General features: G+C 36.0%; 1 protein-coding gene across 1 annotated transcript in view; it reads right to left on the bottom strand.

The window, feature by feature from the left end:
- Positions 1-24,298, bottom strand: part of LOC106871622 (protein scribble homolog) — a 698,511-nt gene that overhangs the window by 451,001 nt on the left and 223,212 nt on the right. Inside the window, exon 12 of the mRNA XM_052966764.1 lies at positions 1,154-1,281. Coding sequence (XP_052822724.1) covers positions 1,154-1,281 — 128 coding nt within the window. The remainder of the gene's footprint in view (positions 1-1,153; positions 1,282-24,298) is intronic.

Here is a 24,298-nt window from a genome sequence, read left to right as displayed (position 1 = left end):
TATTTTGTAGAGCAACAGGTTTCATGGTTGGAAATAGGTTGGGGTACAGTTGTATAAACAAAAACCTTGTCCATCTTCAGGACAGTGAATTAAAGATCAAAACTACAAATATAGCAGATTTGAGCATATAGGATGAAATCAGTGGGACCCAAGCCATTTGTTGACATCTATAAAAGTTGAACTAAGCACCATAAGCCAAGAAGTACTTGGTGATTTTGCAGAGCTACTTTTACTGAGAGGAATAAATAAATGCAACCAGCCAATATTACCTACCTACAGCTGAGTAAGCATCAAGAATATAAACTACTGACCATTTTGCTTAGCCCAGTACCTTATAGGCTTGGACAACTATGGCTATGTACAAAGATCAGCAAATTCTGCAGCATCATAGAATGATAGTTAATGCTTCCATAATCTAAAACAGCTCATAAGTAAATACAATCTCTGTTAAGAAATAAGTATTGCAGAGAAATTTCACAGAAGGCTCTACAATTATTCTTTAATTAGTCAAACAAAAACAAATATAAACAAGTACCTTGCCAAATGACAATGAAATGCTTGCAATAAGATGAGCTCAAAATTCATGACTACTTCTACCTATCTTTGTCATGTATATTCACAATTACTATTTAATGAAACTTTTGGCTCAACATGAATGAACCTTAGTGTTTCTCTTGCTCTTAAAAAAGTATTTATCTAGCAATTAGCAAATCTAGACAGTGATTGTTATGTGATTAACTAATTACTCATATACTGGACTTGCTCTTCAAACATCACAGACAAGTCATACCCTCCCACTACTTACCCAAAGGTAGAAAAAAAATCATGCTAATCATGGTTGGATGATCATAAACATATCAGTTTAAAACTGAATTTTAACTGTATCTTAAGCCAACCAGTTTACTTTGATGAATCATCATCATCATTATCTTATAATATTTAAATAAGTGAAAAATTTTAGCAACACAAAATGACATAATATTGTAATACTCTGTTGAAAACAACTAGTTTAGAAAGTTAGTTGAAGGACATAAGATAGTTAGGGGATGTAATTGATAGAAGAGTGATTAGAGTATAGTAGATAGAGCTAATTAAGGAAGTATAATTTGTCAACCATACAAGAATTTTGTTAAGCGAAATAAGAAAAACTAACCTCAGAAGGACTATCTTCATCATCAGAACATTCACTATCTGGAAAATGTACCACACTACCACGGCTACGCTCAGGCCAACTGGATCGACTGTCCTGATCTGTTGCAATGCTTCCACGGAGAAGATTTTCTAAATAAACAAAACAAAAAAATAGTAAAGAGAATATTTCTGTCCTTAAAGAGATTGAATCCAACACTTTTCACAACATTATTTACATTTATGGCTCATTCAATTTGAAGCATTCTCAGAAAATCCATGAAGGCTTGTACATATCACAATGTTCATCATTAAATATGTAAATCTATTGTTTTATTGGTAAAACACCACTGAATGCCATATTAGTTTGGGCAGTATTGGTTCAGCTTGCAACTTTCTCAAAGCATTTAAGTTAAAAATTATTACGGAACAAATGGAGAGAAACAAGTTCATATCATAATGTTGATGTTGTTATTAATGTGAGTGTTGTAATGAAGGTGGTAAACTTTTGATTAAATGATACTTCTGATGTAATTGAGAAAGGCATTTCATGAAAAAAATCAACATTTCAGACTTTTTTACCTCCTTTGTGCTTAGGAAAAACAAAAGAATGTTGTTGATGACTACATGTTAAATTCAATGATGGATCTAATCCATCTTTTACTTTAAGATGACATTGTAGCACCACACTATCATTTGATAGAATTAAGAAATTAAAATAGTTTAAGATAATGATAGATTTTCAAAGTTATTACATTAGCTAAATATTGATGAAATTTACATGTAAAATAGGAATGCTCTCCTTGTAAAAGATTTAAATTTAGTAAATTTAAACAAATTACTTGATCACATAAGAATATAATAGAAATAGAAAAAAGTAGCAAATAGGAATTCTCTCAGACTGTGTAATAATTGGAATTAAATTTTTCCAATCTATGAAATCTTCAAACCAAAATGAGAATTTTCTTATGAATACTGATATATTTATTTACACCATTAGATTTCTCAGATTATAAGATTTAAATCAATGAATTAAGTTAATTTTAAAATGATTACGATACTGATTGTTGAAAGCAAATCCTAAGTTAATTTTAAATGCTGATAATATTGAGGCATTTCTAATATCAAGTACTAGCAGGACCCATGGAAATTCCATGGAATGAAAAAAATTAAGAGTTATTTAAGATAGAAAGGACGTTTTGCATTTTTATTGCATATAAATCTTATTGTTGGCTGCTCAATAAATGACAGAAAAATATACAACAATCTATATAATACTTAATAGACATATCATTTGTTAGTATTTAATTCTATTGAAACTGCAAGATCAATATATAATTGCATATAACTTATTATGCAATATTTTATCATAATTACTTTACATTATATACTATTAATATACACAAAATGATATAGAGAATATATACGCAGGAGTGGCTGTGTTGTAAGTAGCTTGCTTATCAACCACATGGTTCCGGGTTCAGTCCCACTGCGTGGCACCTTGGGCAAGTGTCTTCTACTATAGCCTCGGGCTGACCAAAGCATTGTGAGTGGATTTGGTAGACGGAAACTGAAAGAAGCCTGTTGTATATATGTGTGTATATATGTGTGTGTGTGTGTGTGTGTGTGTGTGTGTGTTTGTCTGTGTTTGTTCCCCCAACATCACCTGTTTATTGTAATGATATTGAAGAGCTTCTTCTCAATATGAGACTGCTGGCATATAATTCACATTTTATTGACAGCTCTAAAAGCAGCTTGAAGTGTGTTTTACTTCACAATAGGAATTTGTATGGCTCAATCCCAATAGGACACTCTATAGAAATGAAAGAGGAGTATGCCAACATCAATATTGTTCTGGAAAGGTTGCAATATAATGTTCATAGATGGGTAATTTGTGTCAGTTTGAAAGTGGTAAACCTTCTAGTGGGCCAGCAAGTAGGTTACATTAAGCACTCTTGTTTTCTGTGCTACTGCAATAGGGCTACAAAGGATCACTGGGTGAAAAAAGAATAACACCCCCACCCACCCAAGAAACAGTCTGATACTAGGTGATAAAGATGTCATTAATGACACTCTAGTTGATAGGAAAAACATTGTTTTCCCCCCCACTGCACATAAAACTTGCTGTGATGAAGCAATTCATCAAAGCTCTTGATCACAATGGAGATTGCTCCAGATATATATGTACAACCTTTCCAAATCTCAGTGACAAGAAGAAGAAGGCAGAACACTCCTCAAGGATCAGCATTTTGTTACAACAATGATGCAGTGGAGGCTAGAACTCGGAATGCCTTCTCTGATGTGGTGTGGAATTTCCTTGGGAACAGGAAAGCTAACAACTATCAAAAGATTGTGGAGGAGCTGCTCTTGAGTTTGCAAGCACTTCGCTGTAGAATGAGCATTAAATTGCACTACTTACACAGTCACTTGAGTGAGTTTCCAAAGAACTGGGTGATGTTAGTGAAGAACAAGGTGAACACTTTCATCAAGATGTAAAAGTAATGCAAGAATGCTACCGAAGCCAATGGGACTCAAAACATGACAGACTACTGTTGGAGCTTGATGAAAGACATTCCAGAAGCTGTGCACAAGAGATCATCAAAAAAGAGGAATCTTTGCAGTAATAAGATGATCAGAATGAATAACCACAATGAACAGAGATTTAGAATTCACTTTGTTATCACCAAGCTTAATTCTTACATGCTAATGTGCATTTACTCCCACAACTTTGAGTTTTGATTCATTAGGTTTAAAAAAAAGACATATGTCCATTAAAAATTGCATCTATGTATATCTAATTTTTCCTTTATGAGCATTAAATAGCTGTTTCTAGCAAAAGTAAAAGAATTTATATCTCAAAAATCTGATGTAATAGACAAAATCTGATCCCAGATTTGGATTCAGCACCCTAAAATTAGCCAAAAGCCATTGATAAACCTTGTGCCAGAAAACTTGTTAACCAGTGATATAGATGAATGAATACAACGATGGTGCTAATGGTAGTAATAATAATAATAATGATGCTTTCTTTATTCACCACTAAGGGCTCACATAAAATACTGGGGATGGTACAGGATGATACAATGTGAGCTTACATAAAATGAAGTGGTTAAACAGTAAAAATGTTAAAATAAATTTTAACTATGAAAAATTCCCCAAAAGTGACTTTCTAGGGCAGCTCAAAGAGATCCCACAAAACTATAGTCACTTTGACCATTAGGGCAAGTGCCCTCCCCACATCGTCTTTCAAACTGCCCATTTACTTAGTTTGTTCTGAATTTGTTGTATTGTTTTTATAATTTTTATCTGAATAGGTATGTTATGCAGGGGTATAATGCATTAATTTAGAGTAATGTCTGTACATTTTTTAATGTATTTTTAATAAGTCCTTGTTGTTGTGTTGATGGTCATGTAATTGATGATGCCTTGAGAGAGCTGTTCACGTTGTTAGTCTTGATTGCTATGTTTGTCGGGGGTGTTTGTAATGGTGATGGTGCTTGTAGTGTTAGAGATGTTTGTAATTGTGATGGTGTAGAGTGTGTGATGGTTTGTTGGTTTCTGTATCTCCTCTAACCTCTTCGTTTTCAGTATTGTACTATGTTTTCTATAAAAAAATTTTTTCTCTTCTCTTTCATCAGGATTCATTCTGGTAGTTTTCCCAAACTGTTTTCCTCATTAGATGAGTTTTCATAGCCAGAGAAATCTATGGCAGATGGAGAGGCATGTCTGCACAGTCACTCATATCTAAGCTGGTGATCTGGTTGACTGGTGAGGCCTCACTCACTTGCAATGATGCAGGTGATGTTGTTTTTCTTCGGTGTGGTACCGGTATTTGCTGCTGATGTTATTGAGTAGATTTCTCCAGCTGCTCTTTCTGTTCATGCTATTGTTGTTTGGGATGCTACTGCTCTTGGCACTGATGCAGTTGGTGCTATTGTTGGTGGTGCTGCTACTGTTGCTTTTGATGTTGTTGTTGTGTTAGATGTGTCTTCAGCAGGTGGAGGGATCCTTTTTTTTTTAAATGAGGCAGAAAGCCTTTGTCTTGCCACAAATGTAGCATTTCAGTTTTCTGCCGTCAAATGTTATGAATAACTGTGTACCATTAGGGAGATTGATCAGGTCAGGAATTGCTTTGATACTGTTCTAATCAACATGTGTCCATAATTCCATTCCTGTGCTAGACAAATTTTCCTTTCACATTTTGTGCATTTAGGGACTTATTGTTTTGCTCTGTATGCTGTATAATACAGCTTGCCAACAGTAAAGAGATGTGTATGCTTCTAGTGGAACCTCTTCTACCTTTATTTTAACAACCCTTTGACAGAGGTATTTCAGAATTAGCCACAATTTTTCACTTTTGAGGGTTGCTGTTACACTTTTTTTTGGCCATTTCTTCAGTTGGGAATCTCACCTCAACTGTGCCAAAGCATCTCCCATGAGTGACATAAGTGCTTATTCCCCACACTGATCTTTGGCACTGTTTGATCTGGGCCTGCATCACTCATTCCAGTCTTCTGGTTTTTGTTGAAATACATTCATATATAATAATCTTTTTTAGTATCTTCATCTATTTCCTCTGGAATGTTTAAAAATGCTATTCTGCCATTCTTTTTTCAGTGCACTTAGGCGTCAATGTTTTCTCTGACATGCCAATTTAAAGGGCAAATCTTTTGCCAAAGCAGCCTGCTGCAAGCAAAGTGACCTGTGTTTTTTGTTGAAAAATGACATACAAATGTAAACATTCGTACTAGAACTGGACTCATTTAATGTCAGAATAGATTTTTTACAGAAAAAATACGCTGAAGTTGACTTTTATTTATGCTGGCCAGTATAATGCTTACATTTTCTGTATAAATTTACTAAAACCATTAAATGGTTAACTAATTTTTGAAGTTTGATGCTCATGCTGATAATCACAGTTCAGGCCATATTTTACATTGCTTAGAGTTTCTACCTATCGCAATAGAGCCCAGCAATTTCCTTAAATAGATCAATCTTTCTCTGTTTAAGAAGTCTAGCTTGTGTTTGCCTCCAGAAAGCTACTGCTCGCTTTCTCCACATTAGGACAATAAAATTCATCACTGCCAACATCACTGCTACCAGCTCTTATGCATCTAATGCTGATGACAACATCATAATTCATCCTTGCGCATGCAAACTCACTAAGTGAATATTACTTAGCGTTCCTACAGAAACCTTCATTTACCTTATATGATGTTTAATGTCATTTCACATTCATGTTGAATTATGCAGCAATCTTATGCTCTCTTCATAGAACACCTGTAATGTATGAATTACCAGTTCTTTTGATATAGTAGATTTTAGTTATTCTTGTTTATGTCTCCTCACAAACGTGTATATTCTAACAGGTTTCTTCTTAAATTTCGCATCTCTTTTGTTCAACAAACACCGAGTTAAACTTGCAAAGCTGTTTATTTTCTCCTTTCAATTTTTAATGTTTGTTTTAGCAGGTTACCAAACTATCAGTTTGGTCTCCTGGCTAAAACGGTAATGACAATTCTAAAGTTTGCTTGACATTTTATAAGTGTGAAAGGGATTAAAATTTTGAAACCCCGTATCAAAGGTTCTGACAAGAATAGGTGGAAAATCAGAGCTTGAGACAAGAAGACACTTTCGACCAATCAGAATTCTGTTTACATAATCAGCTTGATTGGTCACCTTCTTCTGTCAGTTGAGTAACGTGTCATCCAAGCTGATGTTTATTGGTAATTAAACTTATTTAATTACCAATTCATTTAAATACTTGTGTGTATTTATCAGCTTTGTTTTTGTTGATAAGAATTAACAACTATTCCTGTGATCGTGATTTGAGAAGACATACAGAAGTATGCTAAAGATCAGACATAATCTCTTGTGGGCAAGAAATGTAAAATAAAGTTTATTATAAACAAACAGACGTTAAATGATGATGATGATGATGATGATGATGATGATGAACACAAACACTTCGTAATTTAATAGCTTTCAATGTAATACCTGCTAAACAGAAATCATTTTTATTTAATGAAAATTTAATTAAATCTAATCATAAGTGAAATTATGCTAAATACAGCTAAACTGAAAACCTTTTTCCCCTGGCCATATTGGCAATTCTGAAACCTTTTGGGTGCAAATTTTACACAAGTAGAAGCTTTTTTTAAACAATTTTTATCCTGAAAATCACCTGCATGAATTATACAGGTGTGCAAATTACATGGGTTGTTACGGTGAATGAACTAACATCAGACATGTTTATATGCTGAATTTTTGTTGAGGGGCTAATTACAAGCAAAGATGCAGATATATGTTTCTGGATATTCACAAAATTTGAACTGGACCAAAAATTAACTCTACAGGCAGTAGCAGAAGAATGCCAGAGGATGATAAATTTAAGACATGACGTGGATAAATTTAAGACATGACATGGATAAATCTGAAGAAAAAGACTGCTCTCATATTTATGCATGTTGACTTGTAATGGACAAAAAACAAGAAAAACAAATGTCAAGACCCAATCCATGCTATGGGTGTGGAGGCTTACATTTTAAAGGTAACTGTCCTTTCAAAAATTTAAAATGCTTTGAGTGTGGGAAAATTGGACATAAAAGCTCACATTGTAGAACAAAACAAAAGAAAGGTCAAATGAACAAAATTCTGGTAAGAAAGTACTGTCAACAAAAATTCTAAGCGAGGCCCAGAAAAGAAAATTTGAGTCCATAAAAATGAATAATGTGAATATCGAGTTACAATTGGATATGGGCAGTGATATCACGATAATTAATGCAGATACATAGAGAAAAACCAGGAAACCTAGATTGAAAGAAATTTCAAAAATTGCACATGGTGTTTCAGGAAAAAAATTATATTTTAAGGGTAAAATGATAAGTGACGTTACATTTCATGGAAAAACCTTGAAAGCCAAAGTTTTTGTGCTGAATAATATGATAAGTTTATTTGAAACAGACTGGACGGAATTATTTAATTTATGGGACATCCCCATAAGTTTTTTTTTGTAAAAATGTGAATGGTTCTTCCACCAGTACAAATAAGGTATCAAATGAATTAAAAATGACTTTTCCTGAAGTTTTTTCCAATGAATTAAGTCTTTGCACCCAAACGAAGGTGAAGTTCAAGTAAAAGAAAATGCTATACCAGTATTTAAACCAAAAACAATTGTACCTTTCACAGCATTAAAACAAGTCAACAAAGAATTGGATAGACTTGAAAAGCTTGGGGTTATTGCAAAAATTGATTATGCTAAGTGGGCATCCCCAACAGTTTATATCAAGAAAAAAAAAAAAAATCCGTGTATGTCCTGATTTTTCAGCAAGGTTAAATGATTGTTGGATGCCATATAATTACCCGTTACCAAGTCTGGAAGAAATTTTCATGAAGTTGAATGGAGGAAAATTTTTTTCATGTTATAAACACTATGCTCACAGGTTCGGATTTCACTATAGCTTACCTTGACAACATACTCATAAAAAAGTGAATCTCGTGGTCAGCATGATGAGCATGTTAAAAAGGTCTTCAAAAAAAATAATAAAAGATTATGGTTTTAAGCTCAATGAGGAAAAGTGTAAATGCCAAGAATAAAAGGGCAGATTATTGATGAAAATGGATGCACACCAGATCAGTCAAAGGTGAGGGGCAATAAAAAATATGCCTCCTCTGACAAACATTACATTACAAGCATTTTGGGGGCTTGCAAATTACTACCAGATATACATACTGAATATGTATGATTTAAAAGTACCCCTGAATAACTTGTTGAAAAAAGTGGCACTGGTCGGACAGGTGCCAAAAGCTTTTGAGGAAATTAAAAACATCTTAACATTGGAATTGTTGTGACCACATTTTGACCTGGATTTAGAAATAGTAATGGCATCAGACACTAATGAAAGTAGTATTGGAGCTGTGATTTTACACAAATTTAAAGATGGTAGCCTGAAAGGCTGTAGCTCATGCTTTGCGTTCCTTATTGCCAGCTGAGAAAAGTTAGTCAGATGGAGAAGGAAGCATTAGTCATCATATTTGTGGTTAGAATATTCCATAAATTTATACATTGTTTGCAGACAGACCAACACCCATTATTGTTGATCTATGGATCAAAAAAGGGTATACCCATACATACAGTCAATAGATTAGTGCTGGGGAACAATCCAACTAAATTATGACTTCAAAAAATTGGGACATGCAGATGGTTTGTCAAGGTAAATACCAAAATACAGTGAACCACTAGAAGATACAGTGATAGTGGCATTAAGAGCCAAAAATGAAATTAAAAATATATTGTGCAATGTTGTGCATGAAGTGCCTGTCACATTGGAGGAAATGAAAATTAAGGCAGAAACGGATGAACTTATCATAGAAATGAAACAAAACAGTGAGATCAGAAGAAACAAATAAAAGAAATGTGTGGTTGGATGAAACACAGTTTTGAACTTGGATGTGATATGTGATAATGTGCTTATGTATGCACAGAGGGTTGTAATGTCTGTTTCACTACAAAATCAAATGTTAAAGGAATTCCACACTGGATATTCAGGAATTTCTAGGATGAAGTCGCTTCTGAGGAGTTATCCTTACTGGTCGAAAATGTATCTAGATATTGAGAAATTGGTAAAATCCTGCAGAGGCTGTAGCTTTGCAGCAAAATCACCACCTATAAAATTCCAACCTTGGCCCAAGACCGATATTCTATAGACCAAGCTACACAAAATTTGTAGGACTATTAGCTCTTTAGTGTTCAAACCGCCCGTAACCGGTCAAAATTAATTCCCTTTTATTTGTTCCAGTCGACTGTATCCAAAAGCTCTATGAAATCGCTAAAAAAATAAACAAATCACATTATTGAATTCTCGTAGCTTTGAGATAATGCGAGACGAAGCCTTTCCCGCCTTTATTCAAGTATAAAAACTGTGAAATTGTCTAGACCACATGGTTTTTTCAACGTTTGAAGAGAAGGGTTTACCTTGGTTGTGAAAGAAATGGCATCAGCAAGTAGCGATTCCGACTTTGAAGGATTTACAATTGATGATATAGAAAATATAAATAAAAACGAAAGTATTTTGTCTTCAGATGAATCTGATATCGATATCAGTGATTATTCATCAGACGAGGAAGATTTTGATGACGAAAGTGATGAAAATGAAAGTAATGAAAATGATATCGTAAACATGGCAACATGGTCAAAAATTACAACACCAAACACTATTTCTGATTTTCCAGAAAACACTGGTCCACAACACAATTTACCTCCTGATGCTCAACCATTAGACTACTTGTATTTATTTTTACCAGAAAGTTTTTTTGAAAATGTTGCGAAGGAAACAAACAGATATGCGCAACATTTAATTTCTGTTCGTGGATGAAACGATCCACTATGGCAACCAACTAATACTGCAGAAATGAGAGCGTTTTTTACAATTAATATTATGTTTGGTGTTAAACAGCTTCCTCGACTGTGGAACTATACCTTACATCAGGATGTAAGGTATGGCAATCTATATATTTTGAGTATAATGTCAAAGACGAGGTATTCGAAAATATCTCAATATTTGCATTTAACTGATTCTGCTAATGCCCCCAACAAAAACGACCCAAACTACGATCTCCTGTACATAGTACATCCTGTCATCGATTTACTTGTTAATAATTATAAAACTGTGTATCTACCTGGGAAAAATCTCAGTGTAGATGAAGCCATGATAGGCTATAAGAGCAGAGTACATTTTCGGCAGTACATGCCTGCCAAACCTACTAAATGGGGGAATCAAGGTATGGGAAGTTTGTGAATCGGAAACGGAATATTGTGTAAACTTCGATGTTTACACAGGTAAAAAATATAATGGGAAAAGACCACATGGATTGGGGCATGATTTTGTATGGTCTCTTACACAACCGTTTCACCATCAGCACCGACACCTCTATTTCGACCATTTTTTCTTCAGTGGCTTTGGCGGAAAATCTTGCCTGTGTAAGTACTTACATGTGCAGTACTGTTATGGGAAACCGTAAAGGTTTGCCCTATGAAATGAAAACAAAATTAAAAAGAAGAGGGGACATTTTACAAATGCAAAAAGAAAATTTATTGGTTACTACTGTTAAAGACAAAAGACAGATTTTATTTCCGTCTTCTAATGAACAACCTGGTGTTGGTGCTGAGGGGAAACCCCTTGTGAATATTTGTTATAACAAATATATGGGTGGGGTTGATAAATCTGACCAATATCGGGCATATTACCCAGTTGATCAACCTGGGAAGAAATAGTGGAGGTACATTTTGTGGTTTTTAGTTAATTTAACTATAGTAAATTCATATATTGTATATGTAAAAAGCCACAAAGTATCTCCACCACCAAAAGACTACAACCACTTGAAATTTTGGGTTGACATCGCATCTCAGTTACGTGAGGGCTTTTCTTCTAGAAAGCACAGAACTGGGAGAAAAGCAAAATTAACTGAGGTGGATGTCAACAGAGAAAATATTGACTTTCATCAAGTCAAAGAGATAAATGGAAGGAAAAAAGTTTACAGACTGTTCACTGCAAAAAGATATCAGGTCGAGACCTCATATATGTGTTCATTTTGCAAAGTGTCCTTGTGTAAAGGGTGCTTTGGACAGTTTCACGACAGAAATATGGCATAAGTGTATAATTTTGTATATTCCTTTTGATTTTATTATATAATATGTGAAAGTGAGAACTACATATTAATTTTCAGTATGTTACACACCTCTATTCACCTTTGTCTCACCTGTTAATGAGATGTTTTTATTAGATGCATTCTGTTACGTAAATGAATTTGTTAAATTGTATAAGAGTGCATAGCCAATGGTATATTGACTAGTAAAAGAATTTTGTACTTTATTTTCAATGATAACGTTTGAATGAAATATAGAAAAAGAGTAAAATCTTCTACCGATTACACCTGTATTTTAATTCATTCAAATTAATGTACCTCATCTTGAAAAATGTAAAATTGTTGGCGGTTGACATCTGGGATAATTTTAGCAGTAAACCAAACAGGTAAGATGTATTAAGAATATGAATTTTAGTGTTTATTCATAATGCTATTATTTTTACACCTGCTAATTAAATTTACCTGCCCATGAAAGTCAAATTTTGTCAGAAAGACCAGCTAAAATTACGTAATTATAAACCACTGGTATATAAGCATCCATTTACAAAGTTTCAAATCTGTATGTAGAAAATTAACAAAGTTACAAGCAAATATTGTGGACATCCCACTTGAACCTGAATAAATCAAAATTAATGTGAAAAGATAAGCATTACATTTGCCAATTAATCTGAACACTAAAGGGTTAAACAGATCATATTATCTAATAGTGGTAGCTTTACAAAACAGCCAGAAATGTGTAAATGTAGACAACCAACCTCCATGGTAACAATTGATTTTCTCCACAAACCTTTTGCAAGGTATGGTGTCCTGGACAGCATAGTCTCCAACAGCTGTACACAATTTATGGTGAATGAATTTAAGAATTTTTGCAAGATGATCTCAACTGAACATATCACTACTCCTCCATGTCACCCAAGATCAGATGGACAAGTTGAATGCTTTGTGAACACGTTTAAAAGGGCATGAAGGAAATCGAGGAATGAGTTAATGGATGATGTAGCATTGACACAGTTCCTGAGAGTTTACTGTGTAATACCAAACCCAAAATCCCTTTCAGGCACGTCACCTGCTGAACTGATGTTTGCAAGAAAAATTAGGTCACTTTTGACAAGTTATTAGCTGAAAGAAAAATAAAAACTGGGAAAACACTAAAAATATGGTGAAGTATTTAACCCTTTCATTACTAACCCAGCTGAAAAATTTTTTGATTCATAAGACCAACCGGCTGTAGCCAGCTGACAGTACTCATTGTCATTTAAATGTAAATTTGAACCCAAATCTCATTGGTACATTTGTTAAAACATGTGATTTCACTTTGCAAACAGTTGAGTTATTGTATCCGACATTGTTTGGTGTGATATTTGAACACAGTGAATTTTGGAAGATATTTTTCTACATTTTCTCGGCATTAATTTTTTTCAACTTTGTAAATGGAGAGGAGTTTCATGCTATCAAGAAGTGATTCCGAATTTGAAGGCTTTTCAATAGAAGATATGGAGATATCAAGGAAAAGAATAAATGAGGTGCAAAAGCATGTGGTAGACGAAAATGAATCGGATATTTCTGTATCTGAAACCGAAAGCAGTGACATAGAAGAAAGTGAAAGAAGTGACATAGACAGCGAGGATGATTTTACACCAGAATGGAGTAAAAAGTTTTAAAATGTTTTTATTAACAATTTTTCTGAGGAGACAAGGTCTACCCACAGTCTTTCTCAAGAAGCAAAACCATTAGATTTTTTTCTTTTTATTTTTTCCAGCATGCTTGTTTGAAGCAATCACTGCGGAAACAAACTGTTACACAGAATGTAAACAAGCTGGAAAAAAAGATAGCTTATGGTTTCCTACAACCATAGATGAAATATGGGCATTTTTTACCATAAATATTATGGGTATAAGACAGTTACCCAGAATTATAAATTACTGGAGCAATCAGGAACCTTTTGGTAATCAGCATGTTTCCAGTATTACGACCCAAATACGATTTGTTAAACTAAACCAATATTTACATGTGAGAGACACTAGCAGTACATGGAGAACCAAACTTTGATCCCTTATTTAAAATAAGAAACCTCATCGACTGCATTCAAAATGCATATAAAACATTTTACAACCCTGGGAGATACTTATCCATCAATGAGGGCATGGTGGGGTAAAAAGGAAGGGTATGCTTCTGACAGTATATGCCAGGAAAGCCCACAAACTGGGGGATCAAAGTTAGGAAAATATGTGAAGCAAATACTGGGTACTGCTGTAGATTTAGCTTCTATACAGGGAAAACAGACAATAATGTTAGTCAGCATGCCCTAGGGTATGATGTGGTCTGGAATTTATCACTTCCATACCATAACCAGGGCCGTATATTATTTTTTGAATGATTTTTTAGTTCGGTTAAACTTGCAGTGGATTTCGGAGCTGTGGCAATGTGTGTGCTACAGTAATTGCTAGAGAAAAGGGCTGCTATTGGATATATAAAAATAGAAATTTAAAAAAAAGAGGTGAAATAATCCAACGGCAGAAAGGAAATCTGCTAGCGACCGCAAACGAAGATAAGAGGCAGATAAATTTTCTATCTACCAGTGCACAGCCATGTGTAGATAAAAATGGAACCCCGTTTGTAAACCTTGATTATAACAGGTACATGGGCGGTGTGGATCAGCTGAACCAGATGATGAGTTATCCAGTTGGTAGACCGGGTAATAAATGGTGGCGATACATGGTTTGGTATACAGTAAACATGAGCATTGTAAATGCATTTATATTATATACCAAATCAGGAGGGGTTCACAAGCAGTGCAACCATCTGCAGTTCCGAGCAGATGTAGCAACGCAGTTGAGGGCAGGTTATTCCTCTAAAAAAATAACTGCAGGAAGGAAAAGCAAAGCCTGCCAGAGGATATTCCTCTGGGTTTAGCTGATCTATACAAATTAGAAAAAAATCGGGGGTCACAAAAGGCAGAGCTGTGAATGTCTACCTCAATGAAGAAAAACTCCCAGTGGACAGCCAGTTGAAACGTCTTCTCAATATGCATTCTGCAAGGTTGCAGTATGTAGAGTGGGATGTTTTACGACTTTCCATGATAGAAATATTGTGTGAATATTGTTTGTATAAATGTATAATTAGATTGTATAAATATTGTATAAATATTTAGTTTAACTTTTTACTTTAATTTACCTCTAATTTTAATTTGCCTGTAAGGTTAGTGACAAGTTTTGCTTTAATTTCTATTGTAAATCTTTATGTTCTTGTGTATTCATGTATGTGTGTGAGTATATTTCATTCAGTTGTATTTAATTTTCTAGTTTTCATCAAAAACAAATCCCAGTATTTCAGTTTGTTTTACTTTTATGGTACACCTGTTCTTCTGTGCATTAAATTCAACAGATAATCTAGTGATGTGCACAATTCTTCTATATCAAAATTTTGTTGCATATCTCAATTAAATATTAGCTGAGGACTCATTTTCTACGGTAATGTCTAAACAAAATTTTAATATTTTTACATTTTGCTCAGTTTACCTGGATTTACCTGCAAATAGAGTCACTTTGCGACAAAAATTATGCAATAGAATTGATTAAGAACCCTTTCTTTAATTATGTTCCAAATATCACATTAATATGCTGATAAGTAAAAAAGTTACAGCTGTTTAATGAAACTAGTCTAAATTCATGATTATTTTAGAATTTAATTGAAACTCATGAGGGGTGTATTTTGGTCAGAAATATAGTAACAAAAAGGGTTAAAAACTGGTGATAAGGTGTTTTTCAGAGTGTACAGAAATGGAAAATAAGGTTGGAAAGATAGCAAAATAATAAAATGGATTGGTAAAATGACAAACATGGTGAAAGATTTGAAATAGGAACATAAAAGACACATAAATCAGCTGAAAAGGTTTACTGAAGAAAGGGTGACAAGGAAAGAAGTACCCATGAAAGTTCCCTATGATATTTTTGATATAATGACTCTGCAAAAAATTGTCAGACCAAAGAGTACTAGTACAAAAAAAAAAAAAGAAAACATATAAAATTGTTGGTGGTAGTTCCAAAACGGAAAAAAAAAATCAAGCTTTGAGTGAAGTAAATCTCAAGAAGGGAGATGTGATGTGAAAAAAGAAAGAAAAAGATTATTCACTTCCAGCGGAAGTCAATCTCAAAAGGGGAGAAGTTGTGGTGATAGATATTAACACACCTGTGTGATAAAAAGATGAACTCATCAAGCTCTTGTAAAGAGAAACATTATTATTGAGACGACAGAGAGCATTTGGAGCCTTGTGTAGCAGTAGTTGAAGTACATTATGTAAATAAATTGTTTTACTTCGCTTCATTAACTCATATATCCAAATGCAAGGATATGAAATAAACAGAGAGAAGAAAGCAGATATGCCTGATAATAAAACTATGAGAATAGAGATGAATTCTGATCTGCATGTCTCAGGCAATCAAAATATGAAAGAAGCCTTAACACATGACCAAAGATGGTGTTCTGTCAAAAAGTTAACACTGAACATACAAACCCATCTCTTAATATCGCTGCCCAAATGAAAAACAAAATAAAAAAAGAGCGATGGACAGATGATGACTACACTGAAGTATTATATGCATTCTACACTGCTAAACTATACCCAAAATTCATTATACCCCTTAATATTTGTGTTATGCTTAATTCCACTCAGTTTAGTTTTAAGAAAGGCAAAAGCAGGGTATCAGTTTAGAAATAGTAAAGGAAAAAATTAACCATTTGCTCTACATGGATGATCTAAAGTATTTTAGTAAGAATAAAAAAAGAGATAAAATCCTTAATACAAACTGTAAGACTCCTCAGCAAAGATATAGGTATGGAATTGGGTATAGATAAGTGCACAACATTTGTCATTAAAAAAGCACAGGTAGTCAGCAATGAAGGCATCCAATTACCAGATAACCAGACATTAGAATCACTGAAAAATGGAGAGTGGAGTGCAAGAGAGACGTTTGCGCTGGTATGGTCATGTACTACAAATGGATGAGGAGAGCTGTGTGAAGAAGTGCCACTCTCCAACAGTTGAAGGAATCTGGGGTAGAGATAGATCCAGGAAGACATGGGATGAGGTAGTGAAGCATGACCTTCGAACGTTGGGCCTCACAGAGGCAATGACAAAAGACCCAGACCTCTGGAGATATGCTGGGACTGCGAAGACCTGGCAAATAAAGTGAGTTCACGGCTGTATCCTACCCCAGTTTTGCATAACCAGCCCCAGCCAAATCAAAAGTACCTTGGATCGTAGGGCGACCTGCTGTGCTTGAGGAAATCTACTGAGTCAAATACATCAACATCAAAATGAAAATAAAATGGAAATTGTAGTTGTGATACCCGTGCCGGTGGCAAGTAAAGAGCACCATCCAGACATGGCCGATGCCAGCACCACCTTGACTGGCTTCCGTGCTGGTGGCACGTAAAAAGCACCAACCAATCGTGGCTGTTGCCAGCCTTCTCCAGCCCCTGTGCCGGTGGCACGTAAAAAGCACCCCCTACACTCATGGAATGGTTGGCGTTAGGAAGGGCATCCAGCTGTAGAAACACTGCCAGATCAGATTGGAGTCTGGAGCAGTCTCCTAGCTTCCCAGACCCCAGTTGAACCATCCAACCCATACAAGCATGGAAAATGGACGTTAACAATGATGATGATTGATGATGGACATTAGAATATGACAAAAGTACTAACTATAAAAATGAAAACAAAAATTGAGGAGTACATCAAAAGGGTGAGGAAGCTAATGAAGTCAAAGCTAAATTGTCCAAATCTAGTGAATGTTTTTTATACTTGGGCAGTATCGTTACTTATATATTCAACAGCTCTTGTATATTAGACAAAATCTGAATTAGCAAATCTGGATAGAACTAGGAAGGAATTCAATATGAATGGAGGATTTCACTCAAGAGCAGGAGGAGCAAGATTATACTTACCTAGAAAGGAAGGTGGTAGAGGAGTATTATCAGTAGAAGGCTGGATGGAGTTAGTTAGAGTAGATATAGCTTCCTACATAGGTAATAATGAGGAAATTTTATTAAGATCAGCCAGAGCAACAGTAAGAAATAGGGAAACCAAAATACCAAATGAAGTTAAAAACTAAAAAAAAGAACCAAAATTATCTGACTGGCAAGAGAAAATTTTGCATGGTAGATTCCCAAAGATAATTACAGGAAATAGTAATAGTGAGACATGGTTATGGTTGCAGAAATGAAAGCAGAAAATAAACAGAAAGTTTGTTAGTAGCAGCACAAATCAAGCATTGAGAACTAACAGGATAACAGCCAAATAGACAAAAACCAGGTAAATTCACATTGTAGGTTATGTAAATCAAAAGAGGAAAATGTTAATTATATAGCAAGTGAATGTTGCACGTTAGCACAAAAAGAATACAAGAAAACACATGACAATCTAGGGAGAATAATCCACTGTGTAAAGCTAGGATTTGACTACACTGATAAGCGGTATGAACATGAACATAATAAAGTACTAGAAAGTAAGAAATATAAGATATTGTGCAATGTTAACATTCAGACTGACACTAAAAGGCTTCATTTAGTAGTAGTAGTAGACAAAGAGAATAGAAAGTGCCAGGTAATTGACTTTAGTGATGAAAAAGTCAATATTAGAGGTATAGAGAAAGTAACAAATTATCTGAACCAAGCCAATGAGTTATCGAGGCTATGGAAAGTGTGGGTAAAATGAATCCCTGTAGGTGCATCAGGGGCTATTCTTAAACATTTGAACAAATGGGTAGAAGAAGTCGGCATAAAACCTAGTTTAGTGCAGATCTAGAAAACAGTATTATCAGAGACTGCTAGGATACTTAGAAAGGCTCTTAGCATCAAAGCTTACTTGCTGTAGCATGATGGTAGGAATTTTTTCCAACAGTTTAATCTGATGTGTGTATGAGAAATAATAATAATAATGATAATCATGAGAAACGCCAATGTTTCTTTGAACAAAACAAACAGTTCAACTTCAATCCCAAAAGATTTTACCAGAACTTGGCAAAAATGCAGCACCAACAACAAAAGTGGAAGAATTTTGGAGAGAAATATGGTCGGCAAAGGAACAACCTCAGAAAAGTTCTATCAAAACAACAAACACAGCACCTGAACAATTCTGGACCCTATAACAACTGAAGAGGTCAACCAGGCACTGCAAAAACTAAACAACGGGAAGGCACCTGGGTGTGACAAGATCTCCAGCTTCTCACGTAAAAAGCTGGCTGAGAAATTTAATGAAATACTAGCAGAGCCAGAGACAATGCCTGAGTGGCTCACAGAAGGGAAAAGTATCCTAATTCTCAAATCCACTGAAACAGCAAACCCACAAAATTACAGATCGATATCTTGTCTCCCTACAATTTACAAAGCCTTTACTGCTATAATATTGCAGAGAATGAGCAAACATCTGGAAGAAAACAACCTGTTTCCAGAAGAGCAGGAGGGATGCTGCAAGGACTCATATTGGCTGTAAAGATCAGCTACTGATCAATAAAGCCATAACTGAAGACAGCCGCAGAAAGAAGAAGGGTCTAAGTATGGCCTGGATCGATTACTGAAAGGCTTTTGATACTATTCTCCACACATGGACCCTAGAAACACTAGCCATGAACAAAGTAGCACCAATAATCATGAAATATATAAAACATTCCATGAATAAATAGCAGACAGTGCTACAGCTCCAGATAAAAGAGGGACTCATAAAAACCAAAGCCATCTCCATTAGAAGTGGAATATTCCAGAGAGACACACTCTCTCCACTCCTTTTCTGCTTGGCACTGACACCTTTATCTGACATGCTAAATAGAACTGTTACGGCAAAACAATCAGCCACCTCTTATATATGGATGATCTAAAACTGAACGTTACAAATGATAAACAGCTGGAAACATTACTACAGATAGTACATGGATTTACCAAAGAAATAAACATGAGATTTGGCTTAGAAAAATGTGCCAAAGCAACCTTGAAAAGAGGAAAATTAGTTAAGAGTTGTAACATCACACTAGATAAAGCAAATGAAATAAGAGAATTAGACCAAAGCCAGACATACAAATACTTAGGAATCAATAAACTAGATATGATACAACACACAAAATGAAAGATAAGATAAGGCAAGAATATTATAGACGACTTAGACTGATATTGAAAACAGAGCTCAATGCAAAAAACAAAACAATAGGTATCAACATTTGAGCCATCCTAGTTATAAGTTACAGCTACAATATTTTTAACTGGACTCTAAATGAGCTAATCAAAATAGACAGGAAAACAAGAAAAATAGTGACAGAATTTAGGATGCATCACCCAAAATCGGACATACAAAGATTATATATACAAGGTATGGAAGGTGGTAGAAAATTATTACAAAATAACCACCATAGGACTGCAGAAATACCTACTTCAGAAGCAAGGAAAACTAATACATACAGCCACAAAACACAAACAAAACAAAAAACTGTTTTCAGTTGTTACGGAAGCTGACAAATACAAAAAAAAAAAGAATTCAAAAATTCTTGTCTCATGTGTTTTCATTCCATTCCTTTGCCAAATGATGATGCATTGCTAAGTTAAGATTCTCTCGTTTTTTTATTTTTTTATCTTTCATACATTCATTTGCCATTAACACTTTAAATGTATTGCTACTAACAGCTAGTTTTCATGAGCTAACCATTTAAACTGACCCCTCAAAATATAACTTTATCTCATATAATTTTGTTAAGATAATTACTTGTTTCTTGGTTTGTTTAATTTCTTGTTTCTTTGGATTAGTCTCTCATTTGCCATGAACACTCTGAATGTATATTATTATCACCATTATTTTCGTTCCTCATACCATCTCCCCAAACTAAATTTTGTTGTTTGCAGTGTGCTTGCCCTCTCCCACCCCCACCACCAATACTGGATATCTCTATCTTCCCACCATCTACACTGGATATCTCTCTCTCCTCCTACCACCATTACTCGATGTCTCTTCTTTCAGCCCCTCCTCCTTACTGGTCTGTTCTCTATATATTACCTGCACTCTTTCTCTTTCTCCTGGAACAAATGCAACTAGCTCAGCTGCCCACCTACTTAACCAACTCTTTTGTTTCGTTCTGTCTAGAAATTTGTCACCCCCATTACCAGATGTCTCTCCTCTCAATTCCCCTCTCCTTACTGGTGCTATTTTCTATATTACCTGCACCCTCTCTCTCTCTCTACTGGGACAAATGCAACTAGGTTAGCTGCCCACCTACCTAACTGGCTATCTTTTGTTTTGTTCCATCTAGAAACATGCCAACAACTACCCAGGAATTTTCCTTGGACATATCAAGTGAAGGAGAAAGCTAATGGGCTATCCATGTATGCTTGTTCCTGTGTGTAGGTGCACGTGCAAGCTTATGTGTTTGTAGGGATGAGCTAGTTTCCTCTCTCTCTGTCTGAACCCCGCCCCTGCTGGTGGTACCCACCATCATACCTGCAATCCCCTCTCCTGGACAAACACAAACAGCTTAGCTGACTCTCTACCTAATCTAACATTGGAATATCCATATTTGCAACACCACTTAAATTTACATTATTACGATGACCATAATGCTTATACTTACAATGCTGCTAACACCTGCTCCTACCGCCAGTAGGGATAACAATCTCAACACGCTTGAATGTTTGAATGATGTCAGGTCGGAAGTGAGAACAGGTGAAGCATGCCTAAAAAATGAACACGACAACCTCCCTCTTCAGGCGCTGAATAACATCTCTCCTCCCCAAGCCTCACCCCACATCCTTTCCCAGTTTTCAGACTTGGCACTGTCAATATAGGCACACTGAAAGGTAGGTCTAGTGAGATTGTAGAGATGCTTGAAAGGAGACGGGTCGATGTATGCTGCATACAAAAGGTAAGATGGAGAGGAGCTTCAGTTAGGGTCCTCACAGGCAAGGCACATAGGTATAAAATCTTCTGGCAAGGTAACATCGATGGAGTATGGGGTGTAGGCATACTCCTTGTGGAGAAATGGGTGGATGAGGTCATAGAGGTTGTCAGGATATGTGATAGAGTGCTCAAGCTCAGGTTAGTTCTACAGAACAGTACAGCTACAATTATCTCTGCCTACACCCCACAAGTGGGACTACCAAATGATCAGAAGGACTATTTTTAAGATACCCTTCTACAGACTACCTCAAAGATGAATGGCAATGACCATCTTTTTGGCTGGAGATTTTAATGGGCAAGTTCGGCAGAAATCCCATATCTTCACTGGTATATATGGGGGCCATGGTATTGGTTCCCAGAACAATGAGGGATCTAGGCTACTGCAGTTATGTGATGCATGTAACCTTTTAATCTGCAACACAATGTTCAGGAAGCCAGACGGCCACTTGATAACCTATCAATCAGGTGACTCAACTAGCCAGATTGATTTCATCCTCACCAGACAGTGGGACGCAGGGTTGCTCTAAAATGCAAAGATCCTCTCAGGTGAGGGATGCACCCCACATAGACTAGTCATTAGTGACTTTTGACTAGAGACCAGAAGGATGCCAGGAAGCAGACCAATCCAGAAGAGAAGGATTTGGAAGCTAAAGAACCCTTCACATGGTCAGAGATTTAGGGACATCCTCGTCAAGAAATTTGATGAGAGGGAGGAGGAGTGACAGTCCTCAGACATAGAAGGTAGCTGCAAATTCCTACGGGACAGCTTACTGAGTGCCACAGACCAAGTCTGCGGGTGGTGCAAAGTCCCTTTCAGGTTAGAGTAATATGGTGGTGGAATAATACGGTAGACAAAGCCATCAGAGCAAAGAAACAGGCCTGGAAGGGTGGGGGTAGCAGGGAACTGTACCAGATAGCTAAAAGGGAGGCTGGGCGACAGGTATACATAGCCAGGGCGACAGGTATACATAGCCAGGGCGACAGGTATACATAGACAGGTATACATAGCCAGCAACATGAGGACCAAAGAACTGAAGTATTTTGGATTGCAAGACAGTGTGTGAGAGAAAATTGTGATGTCACAGGAGAGAAATGTGTCCGCATGAATGATGGTGCACTTGCTTTTAATGATTCCTGGTATGGAAACTGCAGGAGAAGTACCTAGCCAAAGATAAACCCCTATATTTGGCATTTGTGGATTTGGAGAAAGCCTTTGACAGAGTCCCCCAATCCCTTATCTGGTGGGCAATGCGGAAACTGGGGATTAATGAATGGTTAATAAGAGCTGTATAGGCCTTATACAGAGATGCCATTAGTAGGGTTAGGATTGGCAATGTTTATAGTGAAGAATTCCAGGTAGAAGTAGGGGTCCAGGAAATAACAGAGGAATTCAAGACAGGTTGCCCCTGGGAGCTTCTCTATGCTGATGACCTGGCCCTCATAGCAGAATCACTACCAGAACTAGAGAAGAAATTTCAAGTGTGGAAGCAAGGTTTAGAATCGAAGAGCCTTAGAGTCAATGTTGCAAAGCCCAAAGTTCTAGTATGTAGGAAGGTGAACACATCACACACCCTTTCATGTAGATGGCCCAGCTCAATCTGTAGAAAAGGCATAGGTAGAAACTTCATAAGATGTACCCAGTGTAAGCTATGGACACATAAGAAATGCAGCAATGTCAAAGGAAGATTAAATGGGAAGATAGCTTTCGTGTGCAGCAGATGCACAGGAGCAATAAACACCACAGATGCTCAGAAAACAGATTCCATCACATGCCAGGGGGAGTAACTAGAAGTAGTTGATAGCTTCTGGTAACTAGGTGACCAAGTTTGTAGTGGGGGTGGATAGTCAGAGAGTGTTACCACTAGAATAAGAATAGCCTGGGCGAAGTTCAGAAAGCTTCTACCCCTACTGGTGACAAAGGGCCTCTTGCTCAGAGTGAAAGGTAAATTGTATGATGTATATGTGCAAACTGCCATATACTAGAATAGTAATGGATCATGATAAAACAATAGCAAGAAAAGCCCCTTCATGGCAAATACTGGATTAAACTAAACAGAAAAGAAACAGACAAAGTAAAATCCCAACAATGTCTGAGAAGCTCAGGGATAAAAACAGAGACTAAAGGATTTTTAATTGCAGCACGAGACCAAAGCCTCCCCACCAGAAATTACCAAAAACAGATAGTGAAAAGAATTGTTGATTGGACCAAAAGCGACAAACAGAAACTTAACACAAAAACTAAAAAACTGCTTTCCATTCATAATTCCTCGCTCAAAATTCGTTGGCAAGAGCTCTAGAACACAACAGTTATATCAAAAAGTTTGGCAATCATTCGATGACAGTCCTTCAAGATCAGCTCATGAATTTTCATGATGTTTACATTCGTTCAGAGGTCAACAGACAGAATTGACGAACAGGGGCGAAGCAAAACAAAGACGCACCACATGGCAGTGCAATACCAATCAATGACACCAGTGAGTAGACTGATGCTTGAGGGTTGTATCAAGAGGCTTCTAGCAGTAGAAGCCTGAACTACAACGGGCTTGTCCCACAGAGAATGTTTCCAGTTACTTTCGGGTACCCCTCATATATATA

This window comes from Octopus bimaculoides, chromosome 3 (genome assembly GCF_001194135.2).
Source record: "Octopus bimaculoides isolate UCB-OBI-ISO-001 chromosome 3, ASM119413v2, whole genome shotgun sequence".
Lineage (NCBI taxonomy): Eukaryota > Metazoa > Mollusca > Cephalopoda > Octopoda > Octopodidae > Octopus > Octopus bimaculoides.
Note: the sequence above shows the minus strand (reverse complement) of the source record. Positions and strands in the feature narration are given on the sequence as shown.